Raw genomic sequence first — 26,309 nt, 5'->3', positions numbered from 1 at the left:
GTCTAAATCTGATCCCCCCGCATTCTTTTTGCTGGGTTAACAAGAAAAATTAAGACAGGATAAGGCGCTGAGTCCCAGTTCAGTCAAAGCTTTGTGTGCAATCAGTCTTTTTTCCTATCTCTAATATTTTTATAACTAATAAATAGAGCGTTCAAAGAAAACAAAAAAAAACGCACAATTTGCTTTAAAATCTTGGGTTTGTTCAGGCCAGTGTTCTGTTGAGCAATCATTCATTTTAGAAGATTTTAAGGAATCTCCATTCCAGTACATTCTTTTTCTAGATGTGCTTACTATTAATATCTATGATGTTTCCTTTTAATAATGGATTAAATACATATGAACAATTGTGGATAACAGGAGGCCCAATGGTCGATCCACAAAAACAACAGTAAAATTCTATTATTTTTTAATTTGCTGTATGTAATTGTTTTCTCGACTAAGGGCAGAATATCCCCGCTGTTGTGCGGGGGCGGGCCCCGCACGTCTGCGTGTAAATTGACGCGCGGTGAGGTCAGGTGAGCGTCCCGACATCACCGTGCGCCATCACGATATTTCGCTGGGTGGGCGTGCAATGATGTCTGACGCCCACCCGCCATTAATTAACGGGCCACTTAAGGCTCTCGAGTGTTCAATCAACACCGATTTTTTGGCGACGGTGCAATCGTCGGATCGGCGCACGGGCGCAACGGGCAGGCGGGTAGGACACATTTGTATAAACCTCATCCGCGGGCGGGATAAGAGGGCTCACTGGGGTCACGAATGTGCACAGTCAAGGATTTATTCATGAAAGTTTGTCAAACTTGTCTGCGTGATCTGCAGTGCTTCAAAACACATACCAGCTGCTTTTTCTGGCCTCCTAACCTTCAGGTCAGCGCTCTGCAATGGAATCTTTTCTGGGCCTGCAGGTTTCAGGAAGCCTTCCCTTAGCCTGGGAATGGGAGATGAACTGTCCATTGGAGGCACCTCCTCTGAGGAGGAAGGGAGGGCTAGAAGGAGGAGGAGGCCAGGAGTGCACATTCAGCCTCCAGGGGAGGACACGCGCAGGGCCAAGGCGGAAGGGGCCACAGAAGACGCCAATATCTTGCTGCCAGGGTATACAGGTGGTGAAGCAGCTATCTCAACATGTCTGAGGTGCTGTCCCGAAGGAGGTTCCGTCTCTCAAGGGAGACAGTCAACAATATCTGTCAGATGATTGGGCCTGAGATCTCTGCTAACTGTGTGGGCGGACATCCCATACCAGTGACTCTAAAGGTCACAATTGCCCTCAACTTCTATGCCTCTGGCTCCTTCCAGGGCTCAGTGGGTGATCTATGCAGTGTCTCCCAATTGGCTGTCCACACTTGTGCCAAGCAGGTTACAGGCGCTCTGTTCAGACGGGCATTGACTTTCATCCACTTCCGTTGGGACCAGGCAAGCCAGACACAGTGAGCCAGAGGCTTCGTAGTGATTGCTGGCTTCCCCTGCATCCAGGGTGCTATAGACTGTACACATGTGGCCATCAAGACGCCAGCAGGTGAGCCCGGTGCCTTCGTCAACAGGAAGGGCTTCCACTCCATGAACGTGCAGATAGTGTGTGACCACAGGATGCTGATTTTACAAGTCTGTGCAAGGTGCCCAGGCAGCTCCCACGATGCCTACATCCTCAGACACTCCCAGGTGCTGGGGCTCTTCAGTGCTCCAGCCTGGCTGGATGGGTGGCTACTGGGTGACAAGGTGCTATCCCCTCAGAAGGTGGCTCACGACGGTGTGAGAGGGGGCCTCTGCTGCTCCTCCTCCCAGCCCTGCTCCAACGATGCTGAAAGGAAGAACAAGGACAGCGGATCAATTAGTGTGGAGACAATGACAAAGTTCATCCCTGTCCCGCGGATCATTATGCGCTCATCCTTCCATAACCAATGGTCAAGCCATGTTGCAAAATTAAATCATTTAACATTCAGCAGTGCTTTGGCTGTTGGGAGGACAATGTTACCCTCACTGTTGGCCACAAACACCTGGTCGTGGCACCCAGCCTCACTGACACCAGTGGACCTGGGTGCATGGCACCTCTCCAGATCCAGGGTCTCCTGTTCGAAGCGGCTGAGAATGGTGATCTGTGCCTGGCCGCTGCCAGTCCTCACACGCTCTGCTTCATTATGAGCATTCTTCTCCTGAAAATGAGAGAAGAGCATTGATTAGTGAAAATTGCACATGGACTCTGTTTGCGCACGGCCCACCCCAACGAGAGTGGAACATATCAGGGCTCCAGTGCCTCCTCACCCTGCTGCCGGCGAGCACTCACACAAAGATGTTAGGCCTGTTCCACACCCCCCTCCTTGGACAGATGCTGCCTACATCAACATTAGGCACCACACGGTATATCCTTCCATAGCAAGGAGGTGCAAGCATGTGGAGCGCAGAGGGCAGCAGATGTTTCGTTGCCACGCCAGCTTGAAACTCACCTCCCACCATCTCATCACCCTAACTAGGACATGTCCTGGAGTTCCAGCACAGCGCCTAGGTGCAGCTCCTCCAGGTTGTCCCCACACCAGTCATGTGGGACTCAGTGTAACACATGATGCGGGGGCAAAACACATCTCTTCACCACCCTCTCAGGCTGACCTCAGCATGGGCAATATCTGCTTGCCCACCCAGCAAAGGACAAATGCCGTCAATGGTTCAATGCAGCCATGACACTCAGATTGCTGGGTTAAATGCCCAATGCCAACATGGTACTCACCCTGCCAGAGCACAACAAGTCGTTGAAGCACTTGCAGCACTGGATCCAGGTGCACCACGCCACGTCGCAGGAGCTCTCTGCCACCTCCTCCCAGGCACGTTTCGTCATGTGGGAGGGCCTCTTCCTCCCATCCTGGGGGACCAGCATCTCTTGCTGCACCTCCTGAAGGAGGGCAGCAAGGCACTCATCCAAAAAACAAGGGGCACACTGGCCCCTCCGCCCTACCCTCCAGCCTGGCCTGTCCCACTGCCCTACCCTCCAGCCTGGCCTGCTCCGTTGGCCTAGCCTCTGGACTGGCTTGCTTAGCAGAAGTCCTCTGCTGTGGCCTTGCACTGGCCATTGTGAGCAGCCAACAAAAGGCTGCCAAGCCTTCATTTAGACAGACTGCCAGGTCGCCATTGAACCCGGCGGTCTGTGTACGCCCACCGCTGCCTGTCCACTTCCGCTATCCTCGGGAGTCGAGAAATACGCTGGGAGGCTTTAATTGGCCCACCCACGTAAAATGGCGGCGCGGACCCCATCATGGGCAGTGATCGGGTCCGAGCCTGCCCATGCCTGCTCTGCTCCGCCGCCAACCAGAAAATTCAGGCCTATATTTTCAATTGTTTCAAGGCTGAGTGAGGAAACATGATGTTTCAGTCTTCACCCCATATGCCATGGGATACACTTGGTCATCCTGAAATATTGGGCTGAATTTTACAGCCTCCCGCCGGCATATTTGAAGGTGAATGCGGGAGGTTGGCGGGAGTGGGAACTGCTTGTAGTCCCAGTATGTGGACAATATTTGATCCTGGCACTGCTGAAACTCCAGAGCTGTCAGCCAATCAAATTCACTGACAGCTCTCGAGGGCTGGATTAAGGCTGCTCCAGTATATTGTCGCTGCGGGGCAGTCAGTTTTCTGGTCAGTGCAGCAGATATCCTTCCCGAAATAGCACTGGTGAACCAGATGGTTTTTAACGACAAACAATGATCGTTTCGTGGTCACCATTACTGAAACTAGCTTTATATTCCAGAGTTATTAATTGAATTTAAATTCCACTAGCTGCCATGGTGCGATTTGAACCCATGTCCCCTGAGCATTCGTCTTGGCCTCTGGATTAAAGGTCCAGTGATTTAACCACTAAACCACCATCTTCCCCATTAATCTGACAGAATGGATCATCCACCATTCACAGTGCCTGCCTGATTCTCATTTCATTGATTTGATTTCAATGATATGAAAGTCATGGACAATTTCCCATTGGTTATATGCAGAGGTTGAAATTGCTTCCAGAGAAAACAGAGATTAAGTGAGAATAAGGGATAGGGAGAATGGAGCGACAGATAAAAAAGGCACACACACACAAACAGCCACTCGGCCCCTTGAGCCTGCTCTGCCATTCAATTAGATCATGGCTGATCTTATTTGTAACCTCAACCACCCATTCCTGTCTACTTACAATAACCTTTCACCCCCTTATTTATCAAGAATCTATCTAGCTCTGTCTTAAAAATATTCACATACTCTGCTTCCACCACCTTTTGAGGAAGAGAGTTCCAAAGTCTCACCACCCTCTGAGAGAAAAAAATTTCTCCATCTCTGTCTTAAATGACCGATCTCTTATTTTTAAACAGTGACCCCTGGTTCTAGATTCTCCCACAAGAGGAAACATCCTCTCCACATCCACCCTGTCAAGATCCCTCAGGATCTTAAAGCTTTCAATCATGTTTCCTCTTACTCTTCTAAATCCCAGTGGATGCAAGCCCAAGACCATAAGACGTAGGAGCAGAAGTAGGCTCCGCCATTCAATGAGATCATGGTTGATCTGATAATCCTCAACTCCACTTTCCTGCCTTTTCCCCATAACCCTTGATTCCCTTACTGATTAAAAATCTGTCTATCTCAGCCTTGAATATACTTAACGACCCAGCCTTACAGCCCTCTGCGGTAAAGAATTCCACAGATGTTTCGAGTCCATATGACCCTTAGTCTCTCCACTGATGCTGTTAGACCTGCTGAGTTTTACCAGCATTTTCTGCTTTTGTTTCAGATTTCCAGCATCCACAGTATTTTACTTTAACCTTTCAGCATTTACCCTGTCAAGCCCCCTAATAATCTTACATATTTCAATAAGGTCACCTCTCATTCTTCTAAACTCCAATGAATACAGGACCAACCTACTCAACCTTTCCTCATAAAAAAATCCCTCCATGCCTGGGATCAACCAAATGAACCTTCTCTGCACTGCCTTCAATGCCAGTATATCACACAGTGCAGAAGAGGTCCTTCGGCCTATCGAGTCTGCACCGACACGTGAGAAACACCTCACCTACCTACCTAATCCCATTTACCAGCACTTGGCCCATAGACTTGAATGTTATGACATGCCAAGTGCTCATCCAGGTACTTTTTAAAGGATGTGAGGCAACCCGCCTCCACCACCCTCCCAGGCAGTGCATTTCAAACTGTCACCACCCTCTGGGTAAAAAGGTTTTTCCTCACATCCCCCCTAAACCTCCTGCCCCTCACCTTGAACTTATGTCCCCTCGTGACTGACCCTTCAACTAAGGGGAATAGCTGCTCCCTATCCACCCTGTCCATGCCCCTCATAATCTTGGTACATCTCGATCAGGTCACCCCTCAGTCTTCTCTGCTCCAACGAAAACAACCCAAGTCTATCCAAAACAAAAACAAAAATACCTGGAAAAACTCAGCAGGTCTGGCAGCATCTGTGGAGAGGAGCACAGATAACGTTTCTAGTCCACATGACTCTTCAACAGAACAGTATTCCACTAATGCCTCCGCTGATTTGCTTCCCTTGTACCTGCTAAAAGCCTCTCTTTTCCTTCTCATCATATCCTGAATATCCCTGGTCATCGATAGTTCTCTGGGCTTATTACTCCTTCCTATCACCCTAGAGGGAACATGTTGACCCCATTTCCTTTTTGAACGACCCCCACTGCTCCTCCGTAGATTTCCGCACAAGTAGCTGTTTCCAGTCTACCATAGCCAGGTCCTGCCTTATTTTACTAAAGTCCGCTCTTCCCCAATCCAAAACATTTTTTTGCAACTTGTCTATTTCTTTGTCCATAACAAGTTTAAATTGTACCATGTTGTGGTCGCTATCACTAAAATGCTCCCCCACCACCACCTCAGCCACCTGTCCGGCTTCATTCCCCAGAATTAGGTTGAGCACTGCACCGTCCCTTGTTGGACCCTCCACATATTGACCTAAAAAGTTCTCCTGTACAGATTTTAAGAAATCCACTCCATCCAAGCCCTTAACACTATGTCTATCTCAATTAATGTTGGGAAAGTTGAAATCACCAAAAATAATTACCCTATTGTTATAGTTTTTACACACCTCTGCGAAGTGTGCACATATTTGCTCCTCAATTTCCTGCTGACTATCTGGGGGTCTATAATAAACACCTAATAATGTGGTTGCCCCTTTTTTATTCCTAAGCTCTACCCACAAAGCTTCATTTGATGCCCCCTCCAAAATATCATCTCTCCTTACTACAGTAACTGATTCCTTAACTAATAATGCAACGCCTCCTCCTCTTTTACCCCCTCCCCTGTTCACCTGAAGATTCTATATCCCGGAATGTTGAGCTGCCAATCCTGCTCCTCCCTCAACCACGTCTCAGTGATGGATACTATATCACAATTCCACGTGTCAATCCTCACCCTTAACTCATCCGTTTTACCAGTAATACTCTTGGCATTAAAGTAGAGGCCATTTGCCTTCCCTATTACTGGTTGAATTTGTAAGTTAGCTTTTTGGGATTCATGGACAAGGACTCCCAAATCACTCTGTGCTACAGCCTTCTGCAGTCTTTCTCCATTTAAATAATATTCAGCTCTATTCTTCCTGTCAAAGTGCATAACCTCACATTTTCCCACATTACATTCCATCTGCCAAGATTCTGCCCACTCACTTGTCTATATCCCTCTGTATATCCCTCTTTGTGTCATCTTCACCACTTGCCTTCCCATCTATTACATAACTTGTCCAACCTTTTCTCATTAGACAACCCGCCCATTCCTGATACTCGTCTTGTAAACCTTCTCTGAACTGCTTCTAGCACATTTACACCTTTCCTTAAATAAGGAGACCAGGCCCCTGGCCTCCTTGCTCCAGGCCTACTTTACAGGCCCCTGACCCCCGCTGTTCCCTAGCCTCCCTACTGGCCCCCGGTCTTCGCTGCTCCCAGACTTACTTACTGAGCTCCGGTCCAGTGCTCACAGCCATCTCTGACCTTGATTGCTAGTGTGTTAATGATGACAGGGAAGGGGAATCAGCATGGGTCTGGGGAGGGTGAAATGGCATGGTGGGGGGGTGGAATGGCATGGGTGGGGGAACGGGGACGGCACGGGAGAGAAGCTCAGAAGAAAGTATGAGATGGGGAATGGGATTGGGATCATATAAGAGTGAAAGGAATAGAATAGGTATGGCTTGAGGGGAATGGCATGGGAAGGGTGGGTTGGGGATTTAGTTAAGTGTTGTTACAATAAAGATACTAATTTCATCGCAGAGGTTTTGCAGTTCTCTGCTTGTATCATAATAATATAGCCAAGCTTTATTCATAATAGCTCACTTATCCAAAAAGGAGGGGGGTAAGGGGTGAAGGTTACATCCCTCGAAAATCCTACTGCTTCCATGCAGCCATTAAGTTGATGAGAAGTAGCCAAAGTTTCATACTTCAGCAGCTGAGTCACAGCTCTGAATCAAGTTACTTTCTTGGAATCCATAGTGAATTTACCAAAATTGTTTATTGTGTAACAAACAATTATCTTTCAGGCTGGGACTCTTATTCAAAACAGTTACGGTATATGTGGAATTTTTCTGTCATGTGGTAGCAGACACTTGTGCTAGCACAGAACAAAGCATGCAAGGCTGTGCTGGTGGTTTCCATTTCTCTGAATCACAGGGAATGCAACCAAACTGCCCTGGCGGCATTCCGTAGGGATCGTTCCCTCCGGGACACCCTGGTCCACTCCTCCATCACCCCCTACTCCTCAACCCCCACCTATGGCACCTCCCCATGCCCACGCTGAAGATGCAACACCTGCCCCTTCACTTCCTCTCTCCTCACCGTCCAAGGGCCCAAACACTCCTTTCAAGTGAAGCAGCATTTCACTTGCATTTCCTCTAACTTAGTCTACTGCATTAGTTGCTCCCAATGTGGTCTCCTCTACATTGGAGAGACCAAACGCAAACTGGGCGACCGCTTTGCAGAACATCTTCGGTCTGTCCGCAAGAAAGACCCAAACCTCCCTGTCGCTTGCCATTTTAACACTCCACCCTGTTCTCTTGCCCACATGTCTGTCCTTGGCTTGCTGCATTGTTCCAGTGAAGCCCAACGCAAACTGGAGGAACAGCACCTCATCTTCCAACTAGGCACTTTACAGCCTTCCGGGCTGAATATTGAATTCAACAACTTTAGATCTTAAACTCCCCCTCCCCCCATCCCCACCCCGTTTCTCCCCCCTCCCTTTTTTTTCAATAATTTATATAGATTCTTCTTTTCCCACCTATTTCCATTATTTTTAAATCTAAAACTAAAACTTTGTTAGTCTTTCCACCCCACCCCCACTAGAGCTGTACCTTGAGTATCCTGCCTTCCATTCTTAATTAGCACTTTTCTTAGATAATATCACCACCTTCAACACCTCTTTGATCCTTTTGTCTGTGACATCTTTTGATTATCTGCTCCTATCACTGCTTGCTTATCCTCACAATCACCCCACCCTCAACTTCTCTCTCCCCCCGCCCCCCCACCTTAGACCAGCTTATATTTCACCTTTCTCCTAACTATACTGAGTTCTGCCGAAGGGTCATGAGGACTCGAAACGTTAACTGATTTCTTCTCCACCGATGCTGCCAGACCTGCTGAGTTTTTCCAGGTAATTCTGTTTTTGTTTTGCCCAATCCATTCCTTGCACATGCACAGCCAGGCAACACACACAGCCAGGCAATGGACACCAGTCACGCAACCTGTGTAGTCAGGCAATGCGCGTCACCAGGCAATGCACACAGTTAGGAACATGCAACCAGGAAACACGCAACCATCAGGCAACCCGCAGTCCGGCAATGTGTCACCAGGCAACGCACACAGTTAGGAACATGCAACCAGGAAACACGCAACCATCAGGTAACCCGCAGTCAGGCAATGTGTCACCAGGGAATGTATACAGTTAGGAACATGCAACCAGGAAACACGCAACCATCAGGCAACCCGCAGTCAGGCAATGTGTCACCAGGCAACACACACAGTTAGGAACATGCAACCAGGAAACAAGCAACCATCAGGCAACCCACAGTCAGGCAATATGTCACCAGGGAATGCATGCAGCCAGGCAGTGTGTCAGGCATAAAAAGTACTTGCATGGTTGTGCACCCTTAATAAAATACATACCTCAGTTCATTTCGAAGAGGTGAAAATAAACGTTGTAAAGTGAAAGGAGAACTAGGGGAGGTTGCCAAAGGCATAGGCAAACAGTAGGTTTGAGCTGGCTTTTGAAGGAGGGGAAAAATGTAAAAAGTAGAGATATTTTTGATTGCTCTCAGGAATATGGATCCAAAATGACTGATGGTCCAGCAGGTGGAGAGTGAAGGTAAGAGGGGGAGTGGTTTTTAAATGTGAAATAAAACAGAAAATGTTGGAAATACGCAGATCTGACAGCATCAGTGGAAAGAGAAACAGTTAACGTTTCACTTAGATAATCTGCATCCGCTGTATTTTGCTTTTATTTTAAATTTGATCGGTTTAGGGATAAAGCAGTGAACATAGGTTAGCTAGAACGAAGGTCATGGACAACTGGGGTTGGTCCGGCTATGAAAGTCAGGCTTTGGACAGTTTACACTTTGATGATAGGTAACCAACAAGTCGCTGTGGAACTTGAGTCTCAGGTGACGAAGATATAGATAAGAATTTTGAAAACTTGGAAGCAAAGATCTTGGTACATTAAAAAAAGGAACATAAAGGCAGACTGTAAAATCTTCTATAAGTATGTAAATGAAAAAGATTAGTAAAGACAAATATAGGCCCCTTACAGTCTGAAACAGGAGAATTTATAATGGAAAATGAGGAAATGGCAGAGCAATTAAAGAACTACTTTAGTTCTGTCTTCACGGAGGAAGACACAAATAACTTCACAGAAATACTAGGGAATCAAGGGTCTAGCGAGAAGGAGAAATTGGAGGAAATTAGTATTACTAAAACAGTAGTGCTGGAGAAATTAATGGAACTGAAAGCCGATAAATCCCCAGGGCTTGATAATCTATCTCCCAGGGCACTAAGGGAGGTGGCCATGGAAATAGTGGATGTGATGGTTGTCATTTTCCAAAATTATGTAGATTCTGGAAAAGTCCCAGCAGATTGGACAGTGGCAAATGTAGCCCCGCTATTTAACAAAGGAGGGAAGGAGAAAACAGCGCATTACGGACCGGTTTGCCTAACCTCAGTAGTAGGGAAAATGCTAGAATCTATTATAAAGGATATGATAACAGGACACTTAGAAAATATCAACGGGATTAGGCAAAGTCAACATGGATTTATGAAAGGGAAATCATGTTTGACCTACTGGAGTTCTTTGAGGATTAACTAGCAGAATAGATAAGGGAGAACCAATGATGTGGTGTATTTGGATTTTCAGAAAGCTTTTGACAAAGTCTCACATAAGAGGTTAGTGCGTAAAATTAAAGCACATGGGATTGGGGGTAATATATTGGCATGGATTTGTATTGGTTAGCAGACAGGAAACAGAGAGTAGGAATAAATAGGTCTTTTTCGGAGTGGCAGACGGTGACTAACAGGGTACTGCAGGGATCAGTGCTTGGGCCCCAGCTATTCACAATAAATGTCAATTATTTGGATGAGGCAACCAAATGTAATATTTCCAAGTTTACTGACGACATGAAACTAAGTGTGAAGTTATCCACTTTGGTAGGAAAAACAGAATGGCAGGGTATTATTTAATTTGGTGATAGATTGGGAAATGTTGATGTACAAGGGACCTGGGTGTCCTTGTACATCAATCACTGAAAGCAAGCATGCAGGTGCAGCGAGCAGTTAAGAAGGCAAATGGTGTGTTGGCCTTCATTGCGAGAGGACTTGAGTACAGGGACAAGAATGTCTTACTGCAGCTGTACAGAGCCTTGGTGAAACCACACCTGGTGTAATGAGTGCAGTTTTGGTCTTCTTACCCAAGAAAGGATATATATACTTACCACAAAGGAACTGCAGTGAAGGTTCATCAGACTGATTCCTGGGATGGCAGGATTGTCGTATGAGGAGAGATTGGGCCGACTAGGCCTATATTCACTGGAGTTTAGAAGAGCGAGAGGGGATGTCATTGAAATATATAAAATTCTGACAGGGATTGACAGACTAGATGCAGGGATGATATTTCCTCTTGCTGAGGGGTCTAGAACAAGGGGTCACAGTCTCAGGATACAAGGTAGACCATTTAGGACTGAGATGAGGAGAAACTTCTTCACTCAGAGGGTGGTAAACCTATGGAATTCTCTGCCACAGAAGGCATTTCACTGAGTATATTTAAGAAGGAAATAGATAGGTTTCTTGGCTCTAAAGGCATCAAGGGGCAAGGGAAGTGCGCGGGAGTATGGCGTTGAGATAGAGGATCAGCCATCATCATAATGAATGGCAGAGCAGCCTCGAAGAGCCAAATGACCTACTCCTGCTCCTATTTTCTATGTTTCTATGGTAGCGGCTTGGTAGGATTTGGTGCATTATACTTTTAACATCAGAGTTGATGGAGTCAATATAAAAGGCTTCAATTATCGCACCATTCACTAGTAAGAAATTCTGACCCAGCCATGGCAATGTCAGATGCGTAGTCTTACAGCACAGAGGTGGTTGTGAGGTCAATTAGACATGGTGAAGAGATTGAGTTGCCACAGTTTCCAATCATTGCCTCACCTCCATCTTTCCTTTCTTGTTAAAGTCCTAGAACTCATCATTACCCTGCAGTTACATTTAATCCTCTCCTTGTTCCAGGCCCTGTAAGCAGGCAAACTCCACAAGCAACATGCTAAAGCCTACAGCCTCACCCACACAAAGTACTGGCACATCGCCACCATCCTGCACTACTGGCGACCCTTTCTCCACAGCACAGAATGCATTCCTTATCGTCATTTTCAAATCCTTGTTCTTCTCCTCTAGCTTTATGCTCCATCCTATTCCAGCCCTCTCAAGATAAAGATAAATATTTCACTACCATTTTTAATTATTTTTAGACATATCCACCAGCTTTCAGTGATTCTGTACGTGGACCCCCCAAATCTCTCTGCTCACCCACAGTTCCTAGCTTCCCACTATTTAGAAAATACCCTGGCCCACTCACTTAATCTACCTATATCATTTCGCAACTTTCTATTATCACCTATGTTTAGTGTTCTATTGAACTTGGTGTCATCAGCTGTACTCCTTTTTATCTATTCACAGAATTATGATTGGCAGTACCTCAATGCTGGATGGTCAGCTTGTAGTTGAATATAGTGATGATCTTCTGTTGCATAGCCCTTTGATCGTGGTGATGCCGGAAGCTGGCCTTGTGTGAAATGAAATAAATATGTCAATATAATATAAAAATAAAATACTGCAGATGCTGGAAATCTGAAATAAAAACAGAAAGTGCTGAAAAAGCTCAGCAGGTCTGACAGCATCTGTGGAGAGAGGAATAGAGTTAACGTTTCGAGTCCGTATGACTCTTCTTCAGAGCTTGGATTAGGACTCAAAACGTTAACCTCGTTTCTCTGTCCACAGACACTACCAGACTTGCTGAGTTTTTCCAGCATTTTCTATAAATATGTCAATACATTGGGAGGTTTTTCCAGAATAGTTCTCATTCAAGTAGTCTTGGAGTTACACAGAAACGAAGAGGAACAGGTGGCAAGAGTGAGATTTACAGTCAAGGAGTGAAAGAGAGATAAGCTATAGTTAAAGACACACAATAACTAGTCCGAGCTCTGAAGAAGTCATATAGATGCGAAATGTTAACTCTGTCTTTCTCAGATGACAGGTGCTGTCAGAGCTGCTGAGTTTTTCCAGCACTCTTTTTGTTTCAGGTTTCCAGCATCCGCAGTATTTTGCCTTTATAATTAAAGCCATGCCTGTCAATCTGTATACTTGCACATCTGGTTACAACTTTTATTTTTCCAATGCTCTCTCCTGAAGGCACTGAGGTATGGCAGTTGACGGTGACAGCTTTCTAGCATCTCATCCACCTGATCATTCCAAGGATGTGTGACTAGTCACAATGTGACATGGGGACAAATCACTTAAGGGTCTACATTTAAAACAAGTAGTGCAGTTTGCTATTCAATTTTGGGTTTAAAGTCCCAGACTCCCAATGATCATGCCAGTTTCTGGTATTTCTTAGTGATTCTTCAGGTGTGAGCCCCAGCAGAGAAAATCAGTGGTCTAATTTATCCTGGAGGAAATAACAACTAAACCCGATTCAATAATCATGAGAAGTTGTTAAATGTGTGCATATTCATTAGAGGAATCGCCGGTGTAAGTCCTGTGTAAAATGGGATTAGTGTGTTTGGAAATTCAACTCTTTCGAGTACATTCACAGTTCTTGGTTTTTTCCGGGAGTGGGACATGAACCCACAACCTTCTGATTCAAAGCCGAGGGTGCTATGAACTGAGCCACAGCTGACACCAGTGCAGTCATTAAAAGCCAGTTCAGATTAACAATTGCAGCAACCAGTTGAAGGAGTAATAGATAAGTATGAAAGTGCTTGCCTTATTCAGTTCATGGGCAGGTCAATTGATTGGGTACTTCATGAGTTGGACCACTTTTCAAGAATGCCTGCCAAAGAAGCAGCTGGACTCACTTCAGTGAACAGAGGCGAAACAGACAGTTGGGTGCCAGTGGGAAAAAGACTCCAAAAAAAAGTATCTTGTGCCATCTGAAGAGAGGCACTAAAGGTGTCGAGTGCAACCTCTCTCGCCCACAGGACTGCAAGCTACTTCCCCAAGAAGATCAATGATCTAAATCGGGCAGATGAATATTCTGATCATTCTACATTTTCTCCTATGGGCACCAGCACACTCTTCACTCTCACAAATTAAAAGTTGCACAAATAGCCTGTTATGAGGCACTCTGTGAACCAAGAAGACTCAAAGGACGGAATCAGGGCTGATTTGCACTAAGTGCGGTTGCGGGCGTGAGAAAAGTCGTTTTATCTGCTGGCCGCAATGGCAGGTTTTCATGCCGAGTCGTCCCATTCCCGCCGTGTCCCGCCTCATTAATAATGCATGTGCTGGAAACACTCCAGATCGCTGGCGGGATTACCTCTGATTCGCCCACCCCATCGTCACTTCAGGCCTTCAATAATCCGGGTGCCATATTTAAAGGGCACCCCTGCACAGACCTAGCACTTTCTAAAGGATTGAAAGCTGCTGGAAAGACATGGCTGCCAAGGGGAGGAAACATGTTGTCCCCAAATTTAGCTTTCCCTCGCCTACTGAGCACAGTGGGAGCCCATTGTGAAGTCCTCTACCCCTGCTCTGGGTGAAGACCAGCAAGCAAGGTCACCAATCCAACATAGGAGGCGGTGGCACACATGGTCAGCACCAATACCCTACAAAAGAGGACAGTTACCCAGTGCCAAAAGAGGATGAAAGATCTCCTCCGTTCCACCAGGGTAAGTCACATCACTCTCAACTCACAAAACCATCACACATCCACAAGGATATCACTCACTGTCAATTCAAGGGACATTACCATTCACTCTCACACACACCACCATCTGTGGATCGTGTCCTCATCCTGTCCATGGCACCACTCAACGCCCACGCATTTTTAAAAAATTCATTCATGGGATGTGGGCTTTGCTGGCTGGGCCAGCATTTATTGCTCATCCCTAGTTGCCATTGAGAAGGTGTTGGTGAGCTGCCTTCTTGAACTGCTGCAGTCCATGTGGTGTAGGTACACTCACAGTGCTGTTAGGAAGGAAGTTCCAGGATTTTGACCCAGCGACAGTGAAGGAATGACAATATATTTTCAAGTCAGGATGGTGAGTGACTTGGAAGGGAACTTCCAGCTGGTGGTGTTCCCATCTATCTGCTGCCCTTATCCTTCTAGATGGCAGCGATCGTGAATTTGGACGGTGCTGTCAAAGGAGCCTTGGTGAATTCCTGCAGTGCATCTTGTAGATGGTACACACTGCTGCTATTGTGCGTCGGTGGTGGAGGGAGTGAATGTTTGTGGATGGGGTGCCAATCAAGTGGCTGCTTTGTCCTGGACAGTGTCAAGCTTCTTGAGTGTTGTGGGAGCTGCACTCATCCAGGCAAGTGGAGGGTAATCCATCACACTCCTGACTTGTGCCTCGTACACAGGCTTTGGGGAGTCAGGAGGTGAGTTAATTGTCGTAGGATTCTTGCCTTTGACCTGCTCTTGTAGCCATGGTATTTATATGTGGTCATCTGGGGGTCAAATTTGACACCAAAGTTGCAAACAGTCTGCTCAGCCTCAGACAGTTGCCAGAGAGGGGCATGAAGTCAGTAACGAGAGAATGGAGTTTGTGTGGGGGGTCTAATTGCTTTCATAAAATATATGGATATGCACTTCAAATGCCTCAACCTACAGGGCTATGTATCAGACACTGGAAAGCGGGATTTGGCTGGATAGCACTTTTTTGATCAGCATAGATACAATGCACCTCCTTCTGTGCTGTGTATTTCTATGACCCTATGACTCTATTGCTGCCAGAATGTCGTGGGCAGGCATCACAGTGTTCCGTCATTCTCTCTGTGTGCTCTCAGCACCTTTCAGGTGGGGCTGGCCCCCATCTCTTCAGTGTCTGTGACCAGTGACGCTGTGCTCCTGAAGCGGTCAGGTGCTGAAGGTTGACAAAGGATCAGGTGCATTCAAAGTTTCACGGCTGTGTCTCTATTATATGAACCTGATCACACAGTGCAAGTGAGCAGCCCTCAGCCAAGCAGAAGCCAGACATTCACAGAGGCTAGGTGAAGATCTACGGAGTGTCCTCACTGCAAGTCGTCATCATCCTCCTGGAATCTAGCGACTATTAGGGTCTCCATTGCATCTCCATGACATGAGCCTGATCACTGAGGATATGTGTGCTGCCATCAGCCACACAGGAGTCAAACAATCATAGATGCAAGGTAAGGATATCAGGGCTGTCCTCACTGCATCTCGTCATCATCCTCCACAAATCTTGCAGCTATGAGGGCCTCCCGAGCATGTCTGCCTTGTCGGGGCCAGTGCGAAGGCCTCATCGCCAGTATCGTCACCTTGGAGGACCTCATCATCGCCATCCCCTTCGATGTCCTCCTCATCGAGGAGACATGTAGCTCCTCCATTTCCGCCTCAGCCAGGTCCTCCCACCGTTGCAGCGCCAGGTTTTGGAGCGCAGAGCAAGCGACAATGATGCGCAACACCCGCTAGGGGCTCTACTGCATTGCTCCACCAGACTTGTCGAGGCACAGGAATCTCATTTTCAAAATGCCTATTGTTTGCTTCACCAAAGTCCAGGTCGCGGCCTAAGCCTTGTTATGCTGTCGCTCTGCGAGGCTGCTGCACTGGCGTCATTAGCCACGTCCTTTGTGGATAGCCCTTGTCCCAGAACAGCCTATCCTGTAGCCTCTCCAAGCCCTGGAAGGTGTCAGGGAGCTGAGAACTGCTTAGGATGTAGGAGTTGTTGGGCACTACCTAGGAATCGTGCGCAGACCTGTAGGATGTGTCTGTTGTGGTTGCACACCAGCAGAACATTCAGTGAGTGGAAGCCCTTGCGGTTGACGTAGTTGACTGCTTGCTGTCACGGAGGTCTAAGCACCATGTGAGTGCAGTCAATGGCACCCTGCACCAGTGGAAAACCAGAGATTTGCGCAAATCCTAGTGCTCTTGCTTCCTTACTTTCCTGATCCAGGGCGAAATGCACAAACTTCTGTGCCTTCACGAAGGTTGTGTCCGTGACCTCCTGGATATACTTGTGCGTGGAGGCTTGTGAGATCCCGCGTAGGTTACCTGTGGAGCGGTGGAAGGAGCTACTTGCATAAATATTGAGCGCCACGGTCACTTTCACAGCGCTGTAAGTGGATGCCCTCCATATCCCTGTGGCACCAAATCCTGCAGCAGGTGGCATATGTGACCAATCAGTTCCCGAGGTATGCGCAGTCTTCAGTGACACTGGTTCTTAGTCATCTGCAGGAATGACAAGCGCTGTCTATAGACCCTGGGTCTAGCAAGGCACCTATGAGCGATGGCTCACTATGGATCTTCAGCTGCGTGTGCATGTGCCCCTTCAGCTTGAGGAGGTGCTCCTCCCTTTGCTGAACCAGGTGCCTCCCCCGCTCTCTTCTTCTTCTCTTCTCCCTGTAAGCCATGAGGCATATTGCTGAATCACCAGGCTCCATGATCCTGATGTTCTCCTCCTTCAGGATCAAAGAGGGAGATGCGTGGGCAGCATAGGTGACCTAAGAACCTCTCTTAAGTCTGAAGGTGCCTTCACGAATGCAGGAGAGTGATGGTCACCACTAGGATCGCCAGTTTATTGTGCGCTCAGTGGCTGTCCGAAACCACCTCTCACCTCTGTCCCATTCCACTTGACTGATTGGCAGCAGCTTCAGTCACTAGGCTGCATGCCGTGCTCTCAGCTCAGGTGCAGGCATTCTCCTAACACACAATGCAAGGCTGTGCTGTTAGCTTGAACCATGATGGATACTGGTCCAAACTTTAAGGGGATGTAAGTGCCTCTGCCAGTGGCAGCGCTATGGCTGCCTTTTGCAAGGGGATTCTACAACTTGCCCAGTCAGCCAATTGCTCTGTGGCCCCCTAAAACGCACATTAATTTGCAGTCTGCGTCTGAGGGGTGAAAAGTTCTGGACCATTTGGTGGCACTTTCATGCTTTTGCGTTGCTTGAGTGGACAGAAAAGTTTCAGAGGCCTGACTCCAAGCATGACAATGGAGCTGCAGCTGAACCATCTCAGCTGCAGCTGCGAAAGAATGCTCACTTTTGACAAGCTTTTCCAGGTGTGTGGCCGCTTTTCTCACCTCCCCACCCCACCCCCCCACCCCCACCCCCGCCAACCCCACCACCCCCGCCCCGGCATGTGCTTGAGTACTTTCTTCAGTCTGTGCTGCCTTGCCCCCGACCCTGCCGGCAAGTGCGTGAGTACTTATTTCAGTCTGTGCTGCCTCGCCCCCCCACTGTCACCCATCCCCGGCCTGGAGCCCTTGCCCCGGCACCGCCAGGAAGAAGCAACTTGTCTGTGCCCCCTGTGAATGCATACCGCCTCTTTCTTGATGTCCCACGGGCGATGCTTGTGGGCACTGCGCAAGGCTATGTGCACTCACCTCCAAGTTCCCTTCGAGTTCAGGTCACCTCAGGTGCATCAGTTGCATGCCTTTGAATGGCAGTCGTGAAGCACGCTGTTCTGAAGTCAAGCCAATGTGGGTGGTAAATTTACTGTGGGAGGATGATTCAAGCGAGCAGGGCTCTTAATGAGATGTTAAAGTATTGGAATTAGGTTCCTCACGTGTGGTGGTGGGAAACGTGACCGTCATTGATGGGTGGAGAGGACGATTGCAAACTGGCTCATGACGGCGTGAAACCGATTTTTGGCCTATGTGCCATATTGTTTCCCCCCCTACCCCCTGCCCATCATGACACCTGGCGCCAATGGGGTCAGAAAATTCAGGCCGAAGTTGGGATCTTAATACTATGTGTATAAACCGTCCCCTTACAGCAATGTGGAAAATTGCCCAGGTATGTCCTGTACACAAATAGCAGGAAAAATCTAGCCCAGCCAATTGCCGCCTCATCAGTCTATTCTCCATCATCAGTAAAGTGAAGAAAGGGGTCATTAACAGTGCTATCAAGTGGCATTTAGCAATAACCTGCTCACTGACGCCCAGTTCCACCAGGGCCACTTAGCTCCTGACCTCATTACAGCCTTGGTTCAAACATGGACAAAAGAGCTGAACTCCTGAGGTGAGGTGAGAGTGACTGCCCTTGACATCAAGGCAGCATTTGACCGAGTGTGACATCAAAGAACCCTAGCAAAACAGGAATCAATGAGAATAACAGGGAAAACTCTCCGCAGGTTGGAGTCATACCTAGTAGAAAGGAAGATAGTTGTGGTCGTTGGAGGTCAGCCATCTCAGCTCCAGGACATCACTGCAGGAGTTCCTCAGGGTAGTGTCCTTGGCCCAACCATCTTCAGCTGCTTCATCAATAACCTTACTTCCGTCATAAGGTCAGAAGTGGGGATGTTCACTGATGATTGCACAATGTTCAGCACCATTCGCAACTACTCTGATACTGAAGCAGTCCATCTCCAAAGCATGGAAAACATCCAGGCTTGTGCTGACACGTGGAAAGTAATATTCGTGTCACACAAGTGCCAGGCAATGACCATCTCCAACAAGAGAGAATCTAACCATCATCCCATGACATTCAATGGCATTACCATCGCTAAATCCCCCACTATCAACATCCTGGGGGTTACCATTGACCAGAAGCTGAACTAGACTAGCCATATAAATACTGTGGCTACAAGAGCAGGTCAGAGGTGAAGAATCCTGTGACAAGTAACTCACCTCCTGACTCCCCAAAGCCTGTCCACCATCTAAAGGGCACAAATTAGGAGTGTGATAGAATACTCTCTCCTTGCCTGGATGTGTGCAGCTTCAACAACACTCAAGAAGCTTGACACCATCCAGGACAAAGCAACGCTTGATTGGCACCACATCCACAAACATTCACTCCACCACCGACACACAGTGGCAGCAGTGTGTACCATCTAAAGATGCACTGCAGAAATTAACATCTAGAAGGACAAGAGCAGTAGACATATAGAGCTGGATTTTGCCGTTGTCGGGCGGGCATGGTGGGCAGGCCTGGGAGCGGCTGCAAAACCGGCCACCACTCACGATCAGGACCCAGCCACAATTTAACGCTGGTGGGCCAATTAAGGCCCACCCAGTGTGAAACACGCTCATCACTGGACGTGAAGGGCCGAAGGGCCTGTTTGCCGCCAGGCCCAATGGCGACCTGGTGGCTGGTATAAAGAAGGCCTAAGCTGCTCCAGAAAGGCTACCAGGGAAGGACGTCTGGCTACCGTTTTGAAGATGCACTCGAGTACGGCAGCAAACGCCAGGCAGGTGGGCAGGTCGGGTATGCACTCAGCCCCCGCTTTTTGGATTAATGCCTCGTGGTCCTGCTGGAGGAGGTGGCTGCCAGGAGGGACACCGTTGTCTTGAGAGATGGGAGGAGGCCACACCTCACCAAGAGGGCATGAGAGGAGGTTGCAGCCTGATGAGCAGCCCTGACGTGGTGCGGCATACATGGGTGCAGTGCCGGAAGCGCTTCAATGACCTACTGCCCTCAAGAAGGGTGAGTACCATGTTGGCATGGGTCAGTGTGCAGAAGCGTTAAGGTGTGGCCCTCCCACCATGGACCTCAGGAGTGTTAGAGTCTGAGTTCCAATTGTCAATCAAGTCGGAGTTGGCCAAGGGGTTGAGTGAGCCCTGGCTGCTTGGACTGAGTGCCTTGCGGCTTGAGGTTCACGTCTCTGATGTGCCCTGTGAGGTGTTCCTCAGCTGGGGTTGGCCAGGCTGCAATAGTGCTGCAGGTAGAGAGTGGATTAATCAATGCTTCTCTGTCCTTTCAGGAGAAGACAAACCATAACCAAGCCGAGAGGGCATGTACAGGCGGAGGCCCACCAAACCTGCTGATGTTCTCCTGGTTCGAGCAAGATGCCCTGGAGCTCGAGAGCCAGCACGCTCCCTGTGTAACGAGGCGTGGAGAGGCAGGGGTACGAACGTAAGAGCACAGTGCACAGAGGGGAGACTTTTGGATTGTGCAACCATTCTAGTGCAGTCTCCTCATGGATGTGAGCCTAGAACCTGGAGTCCCCATTGATCGTTGGAAGATGATGGCACCATGATGCAGATCTCCATTGTCTCACCAGGGTGCCTGGCATGCACAGTGACAGTGTGATGACAAACTAATGTTATGTCCTTCTTCTCCTTTTTAGGTTTTCCAGCAGGCATTTACCATCTGAGACCCCAAAGGGCCACCCCTGACGCTGGAGGACCAGTGGGCATCATTGTCATCTGCGTCACATCCGCTCTCTAAAGCAGGCACCAGCGCAGATACCAGTACTTTGGTGGGCATTAGATCGGCAGTTCGTATCTCAGTACACATTGGTGAGGGCACCACACTCGCTTGAGGTGTATGTGGAGGCAGAGAGTGCCCAGGGCACTGGCAGTCAGAGGACTGCTGGAGACCAGGGCACTGCTCAGTTGATGGCTGATTGTGAGCCTCTGGAGTTGTCCATTAGACAGCAGATGCTGGATGTTGAGCGAGATGTGCGAGAGGATCTAGCGGAGATCCATGAGGGTCTGTGTGCCATGGTCTCCATGATGGAGAAGTCCATGCGGAACATGAGCACAGCGTTGACCGTCATGGGCGAGCACACTGCCTTCTCCATTGAGAGAGTGGAGACTCTTATTGAGAGGCTGCTCCAGGGACAGAATGAGGGGTTCCTGAGGTTGTGCTTGGATCTGCAAGCCCTCAGGTGTTCAGTGTCAGTGTGGGAGATGGATGAGCCACCCAGTATCCCAGTTAGGTTCCCGACCATCAATGGCAAGCAGGGAGGTCCATAGCAACCTCACGTTGGCGCACAAGCTGCCTGTCGTCTCAGCGGGCTCCTCTCAGGGCGCTCTGGATGATGGCAGCAGCTCCTCCCGCCCCTCTGCCAGTGACCATGGCATCTGATGAGGCTGCGGCGACTGGGCGTCAGCCGTGGCACTGGCCACTCCCTTCCAGGCGGGGAGAACACAGCCTCCACTGGCCAGAAGACAACCACCAAGGTTATCAAGGCCAACAAGGCAGCATGGTCAGCAGGCTGTCTCCAATGCTGGTGCCAGTGAGGAGGGAGCACTTAGCACTCGCAAGCATAAGTTAAAGGCACCATGAGCACAAAAGGGACAGGTCACAGGTGAGTTTTATGTTCATTTATGTTTAATTAATATATACTGGTCTGGAAATTAAGACAAAAGAGGTTTATGTACATAATCTATAATTGTCAAAATGATATAAACTTTGTTTTTGCCATCATAGCCTGAGTGTGCTTCACCTTTTTATTTTATTGGTGCAGGGTACGCCAATATGTACACGTGGCTCTGAACTTTATTGCACAGGTGCTGAGTGTTCTTTGTGTTCAAATGAATGTATCCTATCCGGGGTGGAAGAGGAAGCCCTGGCATGCATTTGAAGCTGATCTTTGGTAGCCTAGCTGAAAAAGCATTGGATCAAGGCTACCCTGGAGTCCCTGCCTCCCTGGAGGTTACCAAGGTCTGGCTCCATGCCCTCAGCGTTCTCCTCACCGTGCTCCTCTTTGGACTCACCACTGGACTCATCATCTGTGGCCTGTGCAGCTGTGTCAGGATCCCCTTCATCCAGTGGGACCCCCTTGCCAGTGCCAGATTGTAAGAGAGCGCAGTGTGCAACCCACTCTGGGGGATACTGTAGTGCTCCCTATGAATGGTCCAGGATTCGGAAGTGCATCTTGAGAAGAACTATGGTCCTCTCTACCACCGCCCTTGTGGAGCCATGACTCATATTGTAACTCTTCTCTGCCTCTGTTCTTGGGTGGCGGAGAGGCATCATCATATTTTGAGGGGATAGCCCTTGTCACCCAGCAGCCATCCATCCAGTCAAGGTGGAGCACTGAACAGCCTCGGCATCTGGGAGTGCCTGAGGATGTACGTATCATGGGAGCTGCCTGGGTACCCTGCACAGACTTGCAAAATCTGCATCCTATGGTCACAAACTATTTGCACGTTCATGGGGCGAAATCCCTTCCTGTTGACAAAGGCACCCGGCTGACCCGCTGGCACCTTGATGGCCACACGTGTGCAGTTGATGGCACCCTGGACACGGGAGAACCCAGCAATTGCTGCAAAGCCTCTGGCTCACTCAGCGTGGTTGGCTTTGTCCGTACGGTAAAGAATAAAAGTCAATACCCGTCTGACAGAGCTTCTGTCACCAGCTTGACGCAACTATGGACAAGCTGATTGGGACACTCCACACAGATCCCCCACTGAGACCTGGGAAGGGCCGGAGGCATAGAAGTTGAGGGCCACTGTGACCTTCAGAGCCACTGGCATGGGGTGTCCATCCATAAAGTCGGAGCTGATTTCAGGCCCAATCATCTGGCAAATGGAGATCACGGTCTCCCTTGGGAGGCGGAGCCTTTTTCGGCACTGCACCTCAGACATGTTGAGGTAGCTGCATCATCGCCTGTAAACCCGAGCAGCAGGATAGTGGCATCTTCTAAGGCCCCTTCAGCCTTGGACTACCTGCTGGCCCTATGCCCCTTGTGTTTGCACCTCTCCTCCCATAGGTTGCACCCCTGCAAGCTGCACTGGGACACCTGGCCTCCTCTCCTTTCTGCCCCTCTCTTCCTCCTCAAAGGAGGTGCCTCCAGTGGAGACCACAATCGCCATTACCAGGGTAAAGGAAGGCTGTCTGATACCTGGAAGGGTCAACGTGGTCTGAATCCTCTGGGGGCCTGGCCGACAGCAATGAGCCCTGAAACGAGGCCTGGAAATGCTAAGAATGAAGCCCCAAACAGAGATCAAGCTGCCAAGTGCCAACAGGCAACCAGCTGCAAACTATCTCCAAATCTGCTCACTGCTCACACTGGCAATGCTGTGACCCTTTTTATCCCGCCCTTGGATGAGGTTTGTGAAAACGTCGACTGGCCACCTGCCCGTTTTGCCCGTGTGACGAGCAGAAAATCGCACGAGCAATGAAAAATCACAGGCAATTGGATTGTTAATGGCCTTAAGTGGCCATGTTAATTAATGGCGGACGCTGCTCTGGCAGCAGCCGCACGTGCCTGCTGATTGAAATATCAGGCGAGTGCGCGACGATGTCGGGATGCTGGGCCGATGTCACCGCGCACTATCTTACTCCCATTCAGGTCGGGTGCGGGCCTGGCCACGGGATGAAAAATTCAGCCCGTGGGAACACCACCGCCTGGAGGTTCCACTCACCATCCTGGCTTGGAATATATCACCCTCCCTTCACTGTCACTGTCAAAATCCTGGAACTCCCTCCCTAACAGCACTGTGGGTGTGCCTACACCACATGGCCTGCAGCGGTTCAAGAAGGCAGCTCACCACCACCTTCTCAAGGGCAACTAGGAATGGGCAATAAATGCTGGCCCAGCCAGCGAAGCCCACAACCCGTGAATGAATTTTTAAAAAAAAATGCACGCCCAACTTTAGTTAAAAGATTGTGGTTAATAATTACTCCAAGAGCAGTTTCCATAGAAGCTACATACTTCAGACTGAAGATAGTTTTTTTTGTGCAATAATGTCCCTCCCTTCTTTCATTCATTTCCAATTAAAGGAGGATTAAAAATTTCAACACTGCACATACTGGAAAATCAATGCGAACATTCACATGAAACTGAACACCAATTTATTCCGAGTAAAAGCGTTTTTTTTGCAAATTGACAATTCTCAGAGATTTTAGCTATATATCTATTTTACATTGTAAATAAACTCTTACCTATGTCTTGTTCCATTGCTGTGCTATAATACTCATGGTCCTATGAAAAACAAGGCGAAAAGGTTATTGGAAACACTCCTTTCAGCAGTGTTACAACAAAATGAGTAAAGATGAGATTGAAATTTGAAACCAGCCATGGCCCCTTGGGCATTCCAGATTTTAATCGCTCCATCACTGGCAGCCGTCCCTTCAGTTGCCTAGGCCCTAAGCATTCTGCCTCTCTACCCCTCTTTTCCTCCTTTAAGATTCTTATTAAAGCCTACCTCTTTGACCAAGCTCATCTACCGTAATATCTCCTCACGTGTCCAATCTTGTTTATCAATGCTTCTGTGAAATGTATTGGGATGTTTGATGATGCTAAAAGTGCTTTATAGTTCTATACGAGAACACAAGAAACAGGAGCAGGAATACACCATATGGCCCACCTAGCCATCAGTCAATATGATCGTGGATGTTTTTGGGCATCAATTCCATTTTCCTGCCTGCCCCCCATATCATTTACTTACTGTCGATCCCAGCCGTAAATGTACTCAACGATAGAGCAACCATACCCTATGGGGGAGATAATCCCAAAGATTCACAATCCTTAGAGTGAAGTAATTTCTTCTCATCTCAGTCCAACCATGCAGCTCAACCATGGATAACAAAAGAAATTAAGGATAGTATTAGATCCAAAGAGGAGTCATATAAAGCTGCTAGAAAGAGTAGCAAGCTTGAGAATTGGGAGCAGTTTAGAATTCAGCAAAGGAGGACAAGAGATTGATTAAGAGGGGAAAAATATGAAAGTAAACTTGCAAGGGACATAAAAGCAGACTGTAAAAGCTTCTTTAAGTATGTAAAAAGAAAAAGACTAGTGAAGACAAATGTAGACCCTTAGTCTGAAACGGGAGAATTTATAATAGAAAACAAGGAAATGGCAGAGCAATTAAACAACTTCCTTAGTTCTGTCTTCACAGAGGAAGACACAAATAGCTTCCCAGAAATACTAGGGAATCAAGGGTCTAGTGAGAAGGAGGAATTGAAGGAAATTAGTATTACTAAAACAATAGTCTGGAGAAATTAATGAAAACCGATAAATCCCCAGGGCTCAATAATCTACATCCCAGGGTACTAAGGGAGGTGGCCATGGAAATAGTGGTTGTGTTGGTTGTCATCTTCCAAAATTCTGTAGATTCTGGAACAGTCCCAGCAGATTGGAGGGTGGAAAATGTAACCCCACTATTTCAAGAAGGAGAAAATAACGAATTACAGACTGGTTAGCCTAACCTCAGATGTAGGGAAAATACTAGAGTCTGTTATGAAGGATGTGATAACAGGACACTTAGAAAATATCAACGGGATTAGACAAAGTCAACATGCGTTTATGAAAGGGAAATCATGTTTGACAAATAGCTGGGGTTTTTTGAGGAGGTAACGAGTGGAATAGATAAGGGAGAACCAGTGGATGTGGTGTATTTGGATATTTTTTATTCATTCATGGGATGTGGGCTTCGCTGGTTGGGCTAGCATTTATTGCCCATCCCTAGTTGCCCTTGAGAAGGTGGTGGTGAGCTGCCTTCTTGAACCACTGCAGTCCATGTAGTGTAGGTACACCCACAGTGCTGTTAGGAAGGGAGTTCTAGGATTTTGACCCAGCAACAGTGAAGAAACGGCGATATATTTCCAAGTCAGGATGGTGAATGGCTTGGAGGGGAACTTCCAGGTAGTGGTGTTCCCATCTATATGCTGCCTTTGTCCTTCTAGATGGTAGTGGTTGTGGGTTTGGAAGGTGACGTCGAAGGAGCCTTGGTGAATTCCTGCAGTGCATCTTGTAGATGGTGCACACAACTGCCACTGTGTGTTGGTGGTGGAAGGAGTGAATGTTTGTGGATGTGGTGCCACTCAAGCAGGCTACTTTGTCCTGGATAGTGTAAAGCTTCTTGAGCGTTGTTGGAGCTGTACTCATCCAGGCAAGTGAAAGAATTCCATCACACTCCTGACTTGTGCCTTGTAGATGGTGGAAAGGCTTTGGGGAGTTACTTG

The 26,309-nt window shown here is 48.1% G+C and overlaps 1 protein-coding gene across 1 annotated transcript in view; it reads right to left on the bottom strand.

The window, feature by feature from the left end:
* Positions 1-26,309, bottom strand: part of LOC144687966 (sperm flagellar protein 1-like) — an 85,314-nt gene that overhangs the window by 2,836 nt on the left and 56,169 nt on the right. Inside the window, exons 4-5 of the mRNA XM_078554629.1 lie at positions 24,288-24,327; positions 12,189-12,276 (exon numbers count right to left, since the gene is read on the bottom strand). Coding sequence (XP_078410755.1) covers positions 12,189-12,276; positions 24,288-24,327 — 128 coding nt within the window. The remainder of the gene's footprint in view (positions 1-12,188; positions 12,277-24,287; positions 24,328-26,309) is intronic.

This window comes from Cetorhinus maximus, chromosome 1 (genome assembly GCF_964194155.1).
Source record: "Cetorhinus maximus chromosome 1, sCetMax3.hap1.1, whole genome shotgun sequence".
NCBI lineage: Eukaryota > Metazoa > Chordata > Chondrichthyes > Lamniformes > Cetorhinidae > Cetorhinus > Cetorhinus maximus.
This window is presented reverse-complemented; position numbering and strand designations above follow the sequence as displayed.